Genomic DNA, 18459 nt, shown 5'->3' on the forward strand with positions numbered 1-18459 from the left:
CTTAAGACCTACAAAAGCCTTGGGATTTTTACCCTGCCATGTCTGATAAGAAAAATGATTGCAACAGTTTTCCTTTGAATCATGACAAATGGTTTATGGTTGTGAAAATTAAAATTAGAAAACAGAAGTACTGTCACTGGTGCTAACAGGTCACACTGTGGCTTTCACAGGCGCTCGCTGGCTGATGCAGAGGTTTGATTGAAACGGGGAAGAGTAGGAATGCTTTGTTTTCTGATCAACACAGACAAGTTCCAAAAGCAGCAAGTTCCTCTCTTACCTTAGTTTACAGCCAGACTGCATATCATAACCAAATAATACTGGGGTCCGGATCCCCTCGACTGCTAAGCAGTCTTGCTCGGCTGTGCTACGAAGAATAGTAAGTTGTCCAAATCTGTTCATGGTCTGAATAATCCCAGATATTCACAGAAAGTTAAGGGACAATCACCCAGTACTAAGGCAGTCCGATTCTCAGGACACGGTGACAAATGTGTGACATGAGACAGGAGTGAAACCCAAATAACCTTCTCCGGGCCTCTGCGATCTTGACAGTCATTTCCCAGGACAGAGCAGAAAATAGTTCTATTTTCCTTGAGCAGTAGATTCTCAGAAGAAAAATCCTCAGAAACTGTTCCTCCAAAATCATTCCAAATTTTCCGAAATTACTAAATTTAAGAGTTTCTGCTTGAGTATGTAATTAAATATATCTAAAAGTCTGTCAACTTTTCTGTCCTAAGATTTTCATTATAAACCACATTTTCCTGGGCCCTGCTGTTCCACTCCCAACCACCAGTGTCCACACGGCCCCATCTGCTGTGCAACAGACCCACCACCCACCAGAGCCACCCAGAGAAGTCCTGGCCCAAACGAACCTCCAGCCGACAGGACCCTCAGCAATAAACACACACGTGGACAGGGAAATCAGCCTTCTCCACAGAACCAAAAAGGATATCCCTTCTGAGGCTGAAATCCAGCAGCTAATGGGAGCCCCACAACATAACCAGGGTTTCCACTGAGAGGAATTGGCTTTGTATTTTGCTGAAAGACAATGCAGAAATGCCCCCCCAATAATTCTCATTTTAATAAGGAAATAGGGTGAAAATAAAACACTTTTCACAGTAAAATCTGGGATTTCCAACAAATGAATTTCTCCCCCTACTGAAAACTATAAATATATCTGCTGAGTGTAGGAGTACATCATTCTATAAAAGAATGAGCTCGCATGGAAGAGACTCTTATTCCCGGAAAGGAAAAAGATACAAGGACTCTGCCTGATTTTGTTACAAACACATGCTACATTAAGCCCTTTGTTTAGTAAAAGTGGATAGATGGTTAAGACTTCTAAACAGATTTTTTTTCACTAAGAAGTTATAACTTTTTTACTTGCAATTAAATACATGTACAGGGTGCCTGGGTGGCTCAGTTGGTTAAGCGACTGCCTTCGGCTCAGGTCATGATCCTGGAGTCCGGGGATCGAGTCCCGCATCGGGCTCCCTGCTCAGCGGGGGGTCTGCTTCTCCCTCTGACCCTCTTCCCTCTCTTGCTATCTGTCTCTCATTCTCTCTCTCTCAAATAAATAAAAGATTCTTTAAAAAATACATATTATCATCCTATAAAAAAATAAATAAATAAATACGTGTACAAAAGTGATCAAACTTACCTGAATGAAATGAATTTCAAACTTCTGCTCGAGTGGAACCACTGGCCCGCTCACTGTCCCCAGAAGGAGAGCAAGGCCAGCCTGCGCTATCTCCCCTGCCTCTGTATATGTGAGGCTGTACTTGACCTGAAAACACAATGGCACTCCACACACACCTGTGCCCGCTACATCAGTAACTCCAAATACACAGAGGAGGCAAATCCTCTCCCAGTTCTCCACTCACAGAAGCTTTTCTCTCCTGTCCCATCAGATTTCAGGAGGTAACGCCTCAGCACCACCCCCAGCTGACAGGGTCATTTGAGCCTCTCTGTACCTAGTTATATGAATTCCAAATCAGCAGGTTTGAACAGAGTGTGATCAATCTCTGCAGAGGAAATGTGTTAAAAGCAACAAAAAACAAATTCTGACATATTCGTGAAAGTCTCTAGGTTTGTGGAGAAAAATCACACGCAATTATTTCAGAGACCTTACTTAAGGAAGCATCCTCTAATGACACGGTGTACCGGCAAGCAGGAGGGCAAGCCAAGAACACCAATACCTCAGGACAGGCCAGAACCCCCTTTGGAGGGCATCCAATTACCCCCTCAGGACCACGCAGCTTGAGTCTGCCACACACAGACTCAGCTTTCCAAGCCAAATCGGGTACCTACCTCAAGAACGACATTAGTGCAGATTTTAACATCCCCAGCCTCAACAAGAGTCTGGTTCAATACGACCGAGTCCTCCAGTCGGGTTAGTGTTTTATTCAGAGACTGAATGAGGATGGACTGAACAGTGATAGGGATCTGCAAAGCAAAGGAGAGCAGGCTCACTAAGGACACTGTCCAACAGAGATGAATGAGTCACAGTGACGAGAACCTGAAGACAAACCTCTGCAAATACACTGCCAAGCAGGGAAAAACACGCAAAAGAACAATATGCACACTCTAATTGTATACTCGCAAAAATACAGATATTTATACGTACATGCCTTTACATAGGAAATACCAGAGAATATAACCACAACTTTAAAAGTGGTTCTCTCTGAAAACCTACGTTCACACAAAAACTTGTACACAAATGTTCACAGCAGCATTCATAACAGCCAGAAACTGAAAACAATGCAAATGTCCATCAACTGATAAGTGGAAAAATAAAATATAGTATATCCATATAAAAGAATATTATTCATCCATAAAATGGAATAAAGCGCGGATTCATTCCACCACATAGATGAATCTTGAAAACATGCTAAGTGAAAGAAGCCAGACGCAAAAGGTCACATATTACATGATCCCATTTATAGGAAATGTCTAGAACAGGCAAATCCACAGAGACAGAAAGTAGATTAGTGGTTGCCCAGAGGCTGAGAGGTTTGGAGAAGAATGAGGAGTGCCTGCTAATGAGCACAGGCGTTCCTTCTGGGGTGATGAAAATGTTCTGGAATTAGGTAGTGGTGATGGTTGCACAACCCTGTGAACACACTACAAACCACTGAATTGTACACTTAAAAATGGTGAGTTTTATGGTATGTGAAATATATCTCAAACATTCACACACACTCACAACTCCATCGTATCACCCAACGTGTATACGCTCCCCTCCACAGCACAGCTCCTACCGATCATGCACTCGCTCTGTACACACGTGTGTCCGTGCTCCACAGTCCCAGGACACGCCCCCCATTGACCTGAAAACATAGGCTTGACCCAATTCATGAACAACTTCTACACACACCCTTACACATACACACTAGGTGGTGGGATCATGGGAAGAGAAAACAAGAGACAAGTCTTTCAAGCAGAAGCAGGAAGTCCTGAATAACCCAATGCTATTAAAGGACATCTTTCATTTATGGCCACTGGCAGCAGAGTGACAAGCAGCAGGCAATCCTTTAAATGGCTCAACCCTCTAGGGAATTGGCCTCTTCATACTGTGCAACAAATCTGACATTTGCACTAAATGTCAGCACTTAGAAACCACTGTTTAGGAAGGAATCTACCTTGTATCTAGTTGTTTATATTGAACTTTGCCCTCAATTGTGTACCATGCTCCCATGACCAAGAACACCTGTGACTGTCCGTGTAAGTCAAACCTCTAAGAACGTGCCATGGTTCGGAGGCAAAGACAAGCCGTCATGTGACAAGAGTGGCAGGAGGGCAACACCAATCGCCACAACACCCTCCGCGTAACAAGCCCTATGGGTCGGTGTAAGAGCTACAGAGGGAGCCCCTTGCTATGAGCTCATGAGCTCTTCAGTTTACATCCTCAAAAGACAACCCTGGATTCCTTTATCTGAACCTACTGATCCCTGGTTCAGCAATAATGCAGGGTTCCAAGAAAATGCACACCCTTCCAGACCAGCCTCTGACAGAGCCGTTCCGGTGGTGTGGGGGTGTGCTTGGCAGAAACCAAAGGGTCCAGGTTAGACAAGCTTTGGAAAGACGGATGGATGAGAGTAGGTGGAAAGAGCTGCTCTGGTCTATCAACAGCCACTGGAATGGTCACAGAATGAAAATGGTAGGGCTACTCTGGTTTCCTGAATGTCCTATTCAGCCATATCCCATTTCCACACTACCCTGTGGCAAAGAACTAAAGGATACTTAACAATGAAATTATAGAGCCATAACTTCTTTCACGGACGGTTCACTAGGTATGAACTGATTCCAGGCAATCCTAACAGGCTGGGGAATGAGGAACCTGGATCCATTTTTTTTTTTTTTTAAGATTTTATTTATTAGAGAGAGAGAAACAGCAGGAGAGGGGAGAGGGTCAGAGGGAGAAGCAGGCTCCCCACTGAGCCAGGAGCCCGATGCGGGGCTCGATCCCAGGACTCCGGGATCATGACCTGAGCCGAAGGCAGTCGCTTAACCAACTGAGCCACCCAGGCGCCCTGGATCCAATTTTTATATTCATCATCTAACAAATCTTGGAAATTACTTTTTAAAAATACTTTAAGCAAATCTCTGATATGAGCTGACATGTTGTCTGTTAGAGCACAAGCTCTGGTATCACACAGATCTGAGTTATAAGCCCCAGTCCGTCACTTCCGGACTGCATGGCCACAGGGTGCGAAGAAAAACGGTGTGTGAAGCTTGGAACTCGGGGTCTGGCACACAGTACAGCTCGTCCAGTGTCATGGTTAAGAGTAAGGTCTTTGGGGATTCCTGTCCCAGCTCTGCCACTGCCTCTCTGGGTGGCCTTGAGCAAGCTAATTCACTGCTCTGTAACTCATGTGCCAGGGAGTGACAACAACAGTACCTACCTCCTAGGCTTGCTGAGACAACGGACCTCGAACATGCACGGGACTTAGAACAGTGACGGCACACCGTACGTGCCTTTCCATAACATCCCATCATCCTCACAACAGGTCTTCCCTGCTTGACTGCACCAATCTCCTAGGCATTCACTCAATTAACACGTAACCCACTGAGTGCCCAGCACTTACGAGGCCCTACCCTAGCGCTGCAGATCTAGCCTGCACAAGGCAGAGAGGGTTGCCGCCCCCACAGACAGTTCAAGTTTGAATGGTAGAATCAAAGCACTTTTTAGAGGCTGGAGGTATTTGAGAGCTAGTCTATTATATGGTTTTCAAACTGGGTTCCTGGGAGCCATAGGATTCCTCAGAAGAACCAAAAAGGAGAGAGACGGGAAGGCCGGGCAGGTGGAGGGCTCTGGGCCCCACCCCTGCTTCAACCACGGGCTTTGGATTCAATCCAAGTTACACATTAGGGAGAGTTCTGCTTGAGATCACATTTGAAAAAACTCTGCAACTAAAACAAGTTTGAAAACACCTTCACAGATGAGGAAATCCAGACCCACACACGGAAGTGTGAAGCCCAAATTCACATGACTATTTCCTTACAAGTATCTACCTCAAATACGTGTTTGTGTCTCGAGACTTAATGAAATCAGGTACAGTAGGTAGCATGAGCACTGTCCCCAGTGCTGCCGGGGCGCCAGATGCTGCACGGAGCACGTCATGTGCATCCTCCCACTGGAACTTCACGTCGGCCTCTGGGGCGGACACTCACCATCTGCTGGACAACTGGGGGAGTGAGGCACATGTCACAGGAGAAAATAATGGCAAAGCTGAATTTTGAACCAAAGCCAGCCAATCCCATGAGCTCTGGGAGACTGTGACAAGGTCAATGCCTTGGGCCTCCTTGGAGACTGTATTCACAGACCCAAAAATAAGGGGTAGTAGATCCATGTTCCTTTGCTCTGACATATCCACAGAAAGACCTTGGCCACCTGCTCACAGCCTGACAGAACCTCTGAGCCGGGGCCAACAGAACCTACACCCATACCTCAACCCCTGAAGCTACACTGGAGTGTCCCGCCCCTACACAGGTGGGGACATTCACGGGGCAAGATGTTTCTATCTGCTACCCGGGACAGATAGCGCCTTGGGAGCTAGCCAGCTCTCTGGACAAGAGACCAGGAAGATCTCAAGGGATGCTGGGGAAAGCACAGAAGCCAATCACACCCATTGTCTCTCAACACAGCTATGCCATTTAAATATGAAAAAAAGTGCTAACTTCGAAAACAGGGAATTTGAAAATCTGCCCCCCCCCTTTTTTTTATTATGTTATGTTATTCACCATACATCATTAGTTTTTGATGTGGTGATCCACAATCCATTGTTGTCATATAACACCCAGTGCTCCATGCAGTGTGCCCTCCTTAATACCCATCACCTGGCTAACCCATCCCCCCACCCCCTCTCCCCTCTAAAAACCTGTTTGTTTCTCGGAGTCCATAGTCTCTCATGGTTCATCTCTCCCTCTGATTTCCCCCCCTTCATTTTTCCCTTCTCCTAATGTCCTCCATGCTATTCCTTATGTTCCAGAAATAAGTGAAACCATATGATAATTGACTTTCTCTGCCTGACTTATTTCACTCAGCATAATCTCCTCCAGTCCCACGTTGATGTAAAAGTTGGGTATTCATCCTTTCTGACGGCTGAGTCATATTCCATTGTCTATGGTAATTACAAAAGGGTCGGCTGCTACTATGAGCTTCCCTATTTCACTGGTGCTTGCCTTTTGGCAAATGTTGTGACTGGCAGTAAGGTATCCTTGTAATCCTAAGTGTATTCATCTCAAAAGGTTTAGAAATAAGACCGCGCATTATAAACTATTTTACTTTCCATCAAGAAATACTCTTACCTCTGCCTTTGTTCTTAAACCAGGCACCTAAACAAAAAGAAACAACAAATTTTGTTAAGTACAATGAAAAGCATTTGTATTGCTTTTTCAGACCATGGGTTAAAGGGCATAACTATCTTATTAAAGACTTCATAAAGAGGAAAACAGAATTTCCTTAAGACTTGCCGCCTACATATTTTCGTATCTATGTCATAATTATTTCCTTTCCTATATTCATTTCCTTCAGACTGGAAGCTTAATAGAATAGAGCAGCCCCATGGAGCTGGTCTCAGGAAGTCTCCCTGCTTCAGTGTAATCGTTCAGTACTTTCCACATGGTCACCAGTGACACAGCGCTGTGGGGAAGACGTGGCTCCTAGCCTTCCGGTCACCCTCCTGCGCCTGTCCACACTGGAAGGCCACCATCGCTGGCCCGGGCAATTTCCAATGCCTAACTGCTCTTCCTGCCTCTAGCCCAAACCCCTCAATGGTGAGCTCCTGCCTCCCCAACACAGCCGAGCACTCCTTCCGAAGGCCTCGACTTCCCTTCACTTCCCATCCCCAACTCCCCCAGCCTTACTTCTCATCACAGGACACCCTACAGGGCCAAAGGGAGCTTCAGGGAGGGGGCTGAGTAGACATGCTTGGAGAGGCCAGTGCTGAGAGAGCTGTGGCTGCACGCCTGACAGGCTATTTCCAGGACCACCATGAGAAGTCAGCCAACTGGAAGAATTCACAGGCCTACGTGGCTGATTTATAAGAAGAGGGGAAGAGGGAATTGGAAGGGAGAGGAAAATCTTCAACCTGATTCTGAAGACTGCAGTCTGGATGAATAACGATGTCATGGACCACCCTACTCCTTTCCTGTTCCCCCCCAAAATAAGGAAATCAGGAGGTGAGGGTTCCCAGTAATCATATGGTTTTTTCATCATTGAAAAAAATCTTCACCTCTTGCAACCCTCCATGCCATCTCCCAAATGGGCCAGTGGCCTCTCTTATCTCTTCAGGCTTCAGTCACTACAATCAGAAAGAAGGGGCCTCTATACTGCCGTGACCTCCCGTGACCTCTTCTCCTTCACCAGCAATCCTATTTCCTGCCTGTTCCTTCCTGCTGACTTCATCTGCCAACCAGAAAGTGGATTTTCTATTCTTTTCTGGCCTGTCTCTCAAAGAGGTATCTTTTTGGTGCTAATGTGATCATTTCTGTCACAGACATTAAGATGTTTTTATAATTTCTAAAGTTTTCAGTTATTAAATCAAGTCTTTTTTTAATTCAGGAGAAAGACATGATTGGTTACCATCAAAATGAAAGCCAAAAAACAAAACAATGAATAAAAGCAAAATATGAACTATATAAAAATAATTATTTTAAGTGATTATTTCTCTATCTTTGGTATCAGTATACCAAAGAACTAGAGAAGAAAAATTTAAACTTGAGTTGTCAATCATGTACTGAAATTATTCTATACTTGTCATACTTCAAAAGGGTGCAAAGAACAGAAAACAAATCTGACGAAGAAGATTCACTTCAAAATAATTCTTACCCTCAAAATTTTAGGGCTGCTGTAATAAGCCATGCCCAGGGCTTCAATTTCTTCACACTGTTCCAAATTTATCCTTCTGGTGCACTTAACAGCTTGGTTCACCAGAAATGCTGGAAATCATAACATTCCCAAGGAAAAAAAAAAATGAGACAGAAGAAATTTTTTAACTGTCCAATGGTAACTAAAAAACTGTAGTCTAAGTAAAACCATAAAATAAATTATAACACAGATATACAACATGCTTAAAAAAGGACTTAAAATTATATTTTTAATACGTAATACACTCAATTCAAAATTCAAAAGGCACAAAAAGATACTGAGAGAGTGTTCTTCCAATGCTTGTCCGCCCTCACCCATCCCCAGACACCACCAGAGACAACTACTTGTCCCCAGAGACAACCAGCATCAAGTTTGTTGTGTATCTTTCTGAAATATTCTATGCAAATAAAAGCATGTGTGTACATATATTTTTAGTATTTCTTTCCCCTTTTAGAAACAAACACATGCTATATATTCTACCCTTCGCTTTTTTTACTAAACAATGTATCTTGGAGTTCAGGCTATCTTAGAACATGATGAGCTTCCTCCTCCTCCTTTTTTTTTTTTTAGGGATAATTAGTATTCTATCATGGATATGTCATAATTTATTCACCAAGTTCACATTAACAGACACTTAAGTTGTCTCTGGCTTTGCCATCACAAACAATGCTGCAATCTATTTTGCAAGCGGGCCAGATTCTGTAGGACCAACTCCTAGAAGCAGAAGAGTGGGTCAAAGGGCATATTCATTTGCAATTCTGACACATATTGCTAAACTGCTCTTCACAGAGGTTGTACCAATTTGTAGTCCCGCCAACAATGTAGATGAGGGCCTACTTCTCCAGAGCCTTCAAGTTCCTAAGCTTTGCCAATCCATTACATGGAAATGGTATCTCAGTTTGGTTTTAATTTACACTGTTCCTATTGTGAGCAGGGTTGAGTGTCTTTTCAACAGAATCCCCTTTCGTTCCTATATGAAATGATGTTTCATTAGGCCACATGCCACCATACACTCCTTAGCTAGTTTCTTCACAGTGGTGCCGCCTTAAGGATCGGAGAACCACGCCTGCTGCCTCCCACTGCCAAGACAGTTACTCCACAGACTCTGTGATGCTCCTGAAAGAAGCAGGTCCCGCGGGAGGTGGCTATGTAGGCTGCATCCCTGCTCCACCACTGCCTGAGTGAGCCTGAGCAAAAGACTGAATGTTTCTCAGTTTCCACATCTAAAAAATGAATAACCCGACCTTCAGGGATTATTGTGACAATCAAATGGAAAAACATATGCAAGCACACGGTAACTGCTTAATAAATATTAGTTATTGACACACGTTAGCTCCAGTGGAGAAAGAACTTCCCAAAAACTAGAAGGGTTAAACAACTGAGCAGGCTGGTTTCAGGTAGTGAATTCCCCATCACTACAAGTGTTCAAGCAGTGACTGCATATGGCAGAAAAGATGTGGTTGGGAATCTGACCTGCATAACCTTTGAGGCCTCTTCCAACTCTAAGACTGTTTCCAGTTATGAAGCCTGTTTAATTGTGACTACTATGAATTTAAACTAAGAGCAAACTGTTTATAGACAGAAAGAAAAATACCCACAGTCTTACCTGCAGGGTTATCATCAGTGCACAGAGATGACATAAGGGGAGAGGGAAATCTCAAAAATGAATCTGAAGTCTGCAGACGAGCCCCATACTGCAAAGAGACCAGCCAATAGCTATTATGGTGCTAAGAAAGCATTCATGCAACACATACCGGACACCTACCATGTGCTAGGCAGCATTACAAGCATCAGGAACACAGTGATGAGCAAAAAACAGATGCAGTCTTTGCCTGCATGGAGCGTACACCCAGCTGCCCCACCCCTTTCTTTCAAGGGTATGTGTTTCTGTGTATGTGCATGTCGTTTTATTTGCAGGCTTTTTAAAAGATTCGTTTAGAGCACGCGCACATGCGCGTGTGTGTGCAAGCATGTGCGTGCAAGCACATGCACGCAAGCAGGGAGAGGGGCAGAGGGAGACAGAATCTCAAGCAGACTCCCAGGCAGAGTACAGAACCCTACATAGGGCTTGATCTTATGACCTGAGCTGAAATCAAGAGTTGGATGCTTAACCGACTGGGCCACCCAGGCGCCCCTGCAGGCTTTATTACAGAATTCCTCTGGAAAGGTATATAAGAAGCTGACATAGTGTCTGCCTCTGCAGACAGGAACTGGGTGGCTGGGAACAGGGGTGAGAGAGGTAATTTTTTTTTTTTTTAAGATTTTTATTTATTTGACAGAGAGGGAGAGCACAAGCAGGGGGAACTGCAGAGGGAGAGGGAGAAGCACGCTCCCCACTGAGCAGGGAGCCTGACATGGGGCTCGATACCAGGACCCTAGGATCATGACCTGAGCAGAAGGCAGATGCCCAACTGACTGAGCCACCCAGGTACCCCAAGGTAATTATTTTTTACTAGCAATAATTATTTATTTTTTTTTAAAGATTTTATTTATTCATTTGAGACACAGAGATACAGAGAGACAGAGAGAGCATGAGTAGGGAGAGAGGCAGAGGGAGAGGGAGAAGCAGGCTCCCCGCTGAGCCAGGAACCCAATGTGGGGCTTGATCCCAGGACCCTGGGATCATGACCCAAGCCAAAGGCAGACGCTTAACCATCTGAGCCACCCAGGTGCCCCAGCAATAGTTATTTAAAATAACAGATATAGCACACGTTAAAATCATAACACTGATGGGCCTTCCTTCCCAAAATCAAACTACATGAAACCTTTCCCCAATATTCAAAACAAAATTTACACCCATTGTGCTTACAACCAATTTTCTTGAATTTAAAAGTATCCAAATGCTTTGGTGCCAACAAGGATATGGGGAAACAAACCCTCTCCTTCACTGGACCTGGGAGTTTAAACTCCTGTAATCTTTCTAGAGGGCAATCTGATACGGATATTTTAAATTTCCCTTCATTTTGACTAAGTTAATCCAGTTATAGGAAGGTATCTAAGAATTAAATCAAAGATATAAGTATCTATAAGAATGTTCATTGTGGATTATTTATAATAGAAAAACTGGACACAAATGTCTGTTAATAGTGGGGAATGGCTCAATAATAAAAGCCAATACATACATAGAAGGGATACTTTGTATCAGTAAAATGTAGCTCCAACAGTAGCTCTGACAAGTTACTTTCCTATACAGAAGCTTTTCTTATCAGTTAAATGAGGACAATGATGTATCCTTTTCAGGGTCCTATGAAGTAATGTCTGGAAAGCTCTGCAAGAAATGGTAACTTTTATATTGATATGGGAAGATGCCTAAGATTTATCACTGAGTAAAAAAGGAAGCTTACAGAACAATGTAGATAGCTATAAACCCTACTTCTGTATAATACTATATGTATATTTTTATAGATGCATTTAAAAATCAGGAATATAAACCAATCTGTTAACAGTGATTTGCAACGTGCATTTTAGTGGACACAGGGGCCTTTCCATCCTATGTACCTCTATACTTTTAACTTTTAGAATTAGCACATGGTGCTTTTTTACTTCTCTTCAAAGATGCTTCCAAAAAATCGGAAGCTTATTCAAAGTTAATGTATATCGCATTTAAAGGTTTACTAATGAATAGATATAAAATAGCACACATCTTCCTAAAGCCTGTAAAACTAAATGTAGATTTGAGAAGAGGACCAGGCACCCAACCAATCCACTCCGTGTCCCCAGCAGCATGACTCAAGCACTCTGCTGCGTCTTTTGAGGTAGAGAAGCACAAAGAATTCTGCAGAGACAAAAGCAGGCTTACTAATGAATAAACAACTTTCAACCCTATGTTACAACTCAACTACTCATTTTTAATTTTTGTGATCTTTGATTTCTAGGCATGAACATTAAGTTTTTCCCTCTATAATGTGAATTCGGTCTCCGGGAAGCCAGTTTTGATACTGAAAAATTAACTTACAAGGATGGGATATTTGCAACAAGATGGTGGACTTAATCAAGTTCTTGGCTCACCTTATATTTAGCAGTAGCTGGAATGTCCAACTGGGTTTCGAAAGAAATCTCTGATTCTGAACTCAAGGAAAAACCATCAGATGTTTTCATCAATTTATCAAAATTATTTTCATCAGGCACTTCTGGATTAATAAAGGATAACGCGGGTTTATCTGTTTTTTAGAAAAAGTATTTTAAATCAGCATAAATATGTACATTATTTATATAACATAATATTTGGAAACAGTTTTTAGTAGCATTAAGGCTGATGTGAAAAAAATAGTGTCTCTTTCCGTATTTACTTTACCCAAAATTTCTTGAGTCTTATTAAATAAACAGGATCCCCAGACTTGGCCTGCTGTTCTAACAGTGTGGAAGTAATGGTTTCTAAGCCTGCAGGCAAACAGCACAACAGAAGCCAATAATAACCAATCTTTTTCCAGCCCATGGACTGAGAAGCCTGCTGCATTAACCTCTAAGGCAAAGCTCTCTGAAGACGGCCACAGGGACAAATGATTTTTTTCTACCCTCACACAGCCACCTCCAAACCAAAGCCCAGGAGAATAATGTGGCTGTGTATAGAACATCTTGGGAGAAGGAGGAAATGGGCTGGTATGTTCACTTGCCTGGTGTTACGTCATAGAACTTGACAATGACTAACCAGTCCTTACTTTAGATTACAAATCCCAGAGCACTGGGTGGCTCTGGGTGGCTCAGTCGGTTAAGTGTCCCACTCTTGATTTCATCTCAGGTCATGATCTCAGGATTGTGAGACTGAGCTCCGTGTCCATCCTGGGTGTGGAACCTGCTTAAGATTCTCTCTCTCTCCTTCTGCCCCCCCCCCTTCCTTTCCCCCCCCCCCCCAAAAAATCAAAGAGCATTTGCCTAGTTTTCAACTGCAAGGGAACAAATTCAAAATATAAAGATGTTCTGAAAAGATGATGAAGCTTAATTGATAAAACCATAAATATATCTCTGATCTTAGATATCTTAACATTTTAAACTTACATGTACTTTGGATCTAGATACCTATTTGAGCTAAATGCTCAGATAAAAATAAAGATCTTGTTTTTATGCAAATATTCTTAGTAAAAATAAAAGAGAAAAAAGGAAATTGAAACCAAAGCTCAACCTGATTTTCAACCATTAAACCATGAGGAAATTTTTAAAAAATTATATACACACACACGTAACTTAAATAAACCTAGATTCCTATGTGTGTCTACATATTATAAACACCAGTGAAATAAAGTATGAGATTTCAAAAAACAACTACATAAGCACATTAGTTTTAAAGAAAATGCTCATGCCCACAGGTCTATAAAGTTACTTGCAGTGGCCTGTGAAACAGCCTCAGAAGATGCACCTTAGCCAAACCATAAAATTATTGCTTTAAATCTAACCGAATGAGACACTTTTCCATAAAAGAACTTTTTTTTATTTTTTAAAACATTTTATTTATTTGACAGAGAGATAGAGAGCACAAGTAGGCAGAGTGGCAGGCAGAGGGAGAGGGAGAAGCAGACTCCCCGCTGAGCAGAGAGCCTGATGCAGGACTTGATCCCAGGACACCAGGATTATGACCCGAGCCAAAGGCAGACACTTAACCGACTGGGCCACCCAGGTGCCCCTCTATAAAAGAACTTTTTAAAGAAAAACTTTCCAGTGCTTCTCAAAGCATATCACCATCAAATACTTACAGTTTGTAATATGAATGCAGAATATAGATGGATTAATCCGGTCGACAAGTTTAAATACCCTTTGAGGTGGATTTGCTGTAAAATTCAATGAATAGATGGCTGCTTTTTGACTACAAAAGTGACTATCGCCCCTGAAAATTAAAAAATAATAGTACAAAATTTTAAGGCATATGCACACAATCTTAGCTAGATTATTTTAAAACTGTCAGATGCCTGCACTGTACTATGTTAACAGCTACATGGAAGATATTTATGAAAGCGTGATGTTAGAACTGAATCCATTTTTATTTAGTTTATTCAGTGTTAAAATGTTTGGCATTTGAAACTTTTTCCTCTAACAGGGAAAATATTAAGACAAGCAGAATAACCTTTAAGGAAATCTTGTCAAGTATGGAATAAAGATCAGGGTATAATTTTGATGTAAATGAACCCTATAAACTCTGACACAATCAATCATATAAAATTTTGCAGAACTTCAGATTGTTTTTAAGTACCCAAAATGGATCCAAAATTCCTTGTCTTGAGAATAAAGAGGTCTAAAAGGACTGTGAGAATCAGAAAATGTGAAGTCATCTGGAAGTTTGGGGGCTTAAAAGTTAGGGTACAATTAAGACTTCAACCAATCCCAGACTGGACAAACTCTAATCAATTTGATACAGATATGGTGTGGAAACAGAGATGTATCAAAAAAGGGATCATAATCTACCTAATGCTTTAAAGCCTTTTCTCAATATGTATTGCCCCAATATTTCCCATGTCATCAACATGTTTTTGCAATATTATACGAAATGGCTTCATTGTATACCAACTCATTAAGATTCTCCAATTTTTTTTAGCCAATTCTCTGCTGTTGGTTTGGGCTATTTCTAGTTTTCCCCAATTACATATAATGCTATAACATCATCCTTGCACATACATCTTTATGAATGTCTCCAGCTATTTTCTTGGGCTATGTTCCCTGAAGTGGAATTGCTGGATCAAAGGTAGGTGTGTTGTTCAAGGCTTCTGAGACATACCGCCAGATCTCCCTCCAGAAAGGGAAGATGCATGCTCACCAACACCACAGTAAGAGTGCCTAGGTCCCTGTATTCCTGCCAAGGATACTATCCAGTTTCTACCCTTTGCCAATTTCATGGGCAAAAATCTGTTATCTCATTTTAATTTGAATTTTCTCATTTACTAGGGAGCTTAAACATTTTTCCATATGGTTATTGCTCATTGGTATCTCTTCTTCAGTAAGGTGCTTCTTCATATCTACCGACCATTTTTTATTAAAATGTTTGTCTTCTAAAAAAAAAAAAGAATAGGGCGCCTGGGTGGCTCAGTTGGTTAAGCGACTGCCTTCGGCTCAGGTCACGATCCTGGAGTCCCGGGATCGAGTCCCGCATCGGGCTCCCTGCTAGGCAGGGAGCCTGCTTCTCCCTCTGACCCTTCTCCCTCTCATGCTCTCTGTCTCTCATTCTCTCTCTCGCAAATAAATAAATAAAATCTTTAAAAAAAAAAAGAATATCTTCTCAATGGTTTGTGAGAATCCATATCTTTAAGAATCTCCTTGAGTATCACGAGTTGTAAATATTTTATTCCTGTTTGCAGCCTTTCAATTTTACGGTGTTTTTTGTCATACAGAATCATTTTGATGCATTATCCTTCTCCCACCTGACTGGAATTAAACTTATAAATTAAGTTTCTATAAGTTAGTTTACATGTTTACATAATGATTCTTTCTATCCCACCACATAAGTTTCTCCATTTATTCAAATGTTCTGTCTCTCACTATATTTCAAGTTTTCTTCACATAAATTCTAAGTATTTAAGTTCTTTTTTTTTTTTAAAGATTTTATTTATTTGACAGAGAGAGACAGTGAGAGAGGGAACACAAGCAGGGGGAGTGGGAGAGGGAGAACCAGGCTTCCCGCTGAGCAGAGAGCCCGATGCGGAGCTCGATCCCAGGACACTGGGACGATGACCCGAACCGAAGGCAGACGCTTAACGACTGAGCCCTCCAGGCACCCCAGTTTTTTTAAGATTTTATTTATTTGTCAGAAAGAGAACAAGCAGGGGGAGCGGCAGGCAGAGGGAGAAGCAGGCTCCCCGCTGAGCAATGAGGCCAATGTGGGACTCAATCCCAGGACCCCGGGATCATGACCAGGTCAGATCATGATCATGACCTGACCTAAAGGCAGAAGCTTAACCGACGGAGCCACCCAGGTGTCCCTTAAGTTTTTTCTAATGTGACATTTCTATTGGGTGTTATGAATAGGATCCATTTCCATTATATTTTTTGATGGTTATTGCTGAAGTATAAGGAAGCTGTTTATTTTATAAGTGGCCACTTTTCCAAAAACTCTGTAAAGTTCTAATGGCATATCAGTCATTACTGTGGCATAAAAAATATTTTTGAAAAAATATAAGTAGTATATATGAGAAAACATCTAGCTCTAAAAAATTTATGAGGCCTACTGGGTCTTAAAGGATATGTAGGAGTCAAAGAAGGAATGGCTAATCCAAGTGCAAGAATGGCATTGGCCAAGGATGGGTAATGTACTGGTGTGGTCTAGAAAACTCTGAGTACCAACGTTAGGCTGCATGGAGGATTCAAGATGCGGGTTAGTAGGAAATAGGATCTGAATTTGTCAGTTTGGGGATGGATCTGAATCCAGGCTAAGGAGTCTGTAGGTAATGAGAGCTTCTGAAGGCTTTTTTAAGCAAGTGAGTGACAAGATGAGGTGTGAGCTTATATAGAGGGAGTAGGAATCACAGACATAAGGGCTAGCATGAAGGAACACAGCAGAATGGGACACCTAACTCTTCCCCTTCCAGTCTGCCCACTCTCAAATCCTGCACGGTGGATCAGTATCAGTTCTGCATATTTCTCTAGTCATGACCTTCAGTGTGGGGGGGGGAGGGTGCCTATTCATCCGTATCTGCAACAGTTTCTTACTCAGCTCCCTGCCACCAGGCTTAGCCCCTGTGACCCATCATCCACGCTGCCAGAGAACTGCTTAAGATGGGAATCTAGGGGCGCCTGGGTGGCTCAGTTGGTTAAGCGACTGCCTTCGGCTCAGGTCATGATCCTGGAGTCCCGGGATCGAGTCCCGCATCAGGCTCCCTCTCAGCGGGGAGTCTGCTTCTGCCTCTGACCCTCCTCCCTCTCATGCTCTCTGTCTTTCATTCTCTCTCTCTCAAATAATAAATAAATAAAATCTTTAAAAAAAAAAGATGGGAATCTAATCCCCTCACTCCCTGGCACCCTGCAGAATTCAGGACAAAATCCAAACCCCTCAGCATACACACAAGGCCCCTCAAGATCAGACCCCTGTCATTGTGGCACACTCTTCTCAGCCCCCTTCTCCAGCCACACTGAGCTACAGCTCAGTGTTAAAGCAACAGCATACTCCTTCACCTCCAAGACTCTGCCATGCAGCTCCGTTGACCTAGAATGCCTTCCACTGATTCCATGCTGGCCAATTCCCACTTGTCCTTCAGAACCCAGCTCTGATTGTCTTGTCTAGAAAGCCTTCCCTAGCCCAGCTACAGCCCTAGCTACAGCTCAGTGTTAAAGCAACAGCATACTCCTTCACCTCCAAGACTCTGCCATGCAGCTCCCTTGACCTAGAATGCCTTCCACTGATTCCATGCTGGCCAATTCCCACTTGTCCTTCAGAACCCAGCTCTGTTTGTCTTTTCTAGAAAGCCTTCCCTAGCCCAACTGCCTAGGTTAGACGCTACTCCTCTGAGCTGTCTCAGTGCTGGGGCAGAACTGCCACCCACTCCTCTATCTCCCTTACTCAATGAGCTCCTGGAGGGCAGGGCCACATCCAGCTCACCTTACATCCCTGGTGCTCGTGAAAGATAAGGTGTGGTGTGAAAGAAGGCTAGATGTGAGAAGGCAAAGGAGAGGCAAGAGTCAGGGTAGCCTCCAGGTTCTGGCCTAGGTGTCTGCCTGAGAGAACAATGGTAGAGAAGTCAAGAGAATACTAGAGGGTTGGTTAGGGGTGGAGGGGAGAAATTCATTCACTGATTCAACTCACTTCTAATGAGGGCCAACTATGTGGCAGGAGTTGTGCTAAGCACTACTGCTGTAAGGGATATTATCCTTGCTCTCGTGAAGTTTACATCTAGTGAGGTAAACAGACATTAATCCAATAATCTTAACAATAAATTTACAAATCATTAGATGATAGGATTAGCTGTTGACAGTTTAGCAGATGTAAACAAACCTTTTATGAATTAGAACCTAATGAGAATAATCAATTAATTGGGATTATCAATTTTGATTTATTTCTACACTTCTTTTTTAGGAAAAAGTCATAAGCAAAACTAACTCAAAAAAATTCTGAGGTCCTTTCCTGAGGGCACTATGGATTCAGCTCTAACTTCTATACCAGGGGTCCACAAACCACA

The 18459-nt window shown here is 42.7% G+C and overlaps 1 protein-coding gene across 2 annotated transcripts in view; it reads right to left on the bottom strand.

Annotated features, from left to right (window-relative positions):
- TCTN1 (tectonic family member 1) overlaps window positions 1–18459 on the bottom strand; it is a 29296-nt gene that overhangs the window by 4660 nt on the left and 6177 nt on the right. Inside the window, exons 3-11 of one of the 2 annotated variants that reach the window (XM_021698696.2) lie at window positions 14056–14186; window positions 12377–12528; window positions 9975–10062; window positions 8330–8439; window positions 6808–6834; window positions 2308–2442; window positions 1658–1783; window positions 950–1035; window positions 278–418 (exon numbers count right to left, since the gene is read on the bottom strand). In XM_021698696.2, the coding sequence (XP_021554371.1) occupies window positions 278–418; window positions 950–1035; window positions 1658–1783; window positions 2308–2442; window positions 6808–6834; window positions 8330–8439; window positions 9975–10062; window positions 12377–12528; window positions 14056–14186 (996 nt within the window). The remainder of the gene's footprint in view (window positions 1–277; window positions 419–949; window positions 1036–1657; window positions 1784–2307; window positions 2443–6807; window positions 6835–8329; window positions 8440–9974; window positions 10063–12376; window positions 12529–14055; window positions 14187–18459) is intronic. The other variant, XM_021698693.2, reaches the window with a different exon arrangement.

Source organism: Neomonachus schauinslandi, chromosome 14 (assembly GCF_002201575.2).
Source record: "Neomonachus schauinslandi chromosome 14, ASM220157v2, whole genome shotgun sequence".
In the NCBI taxonomy this organism is placed as follows: Eukaryota; Metazoa; Chordata; class Mammalia; order Carnivora; family Phocidae; genus Neomonachus; species Neomonachus schauinslandi.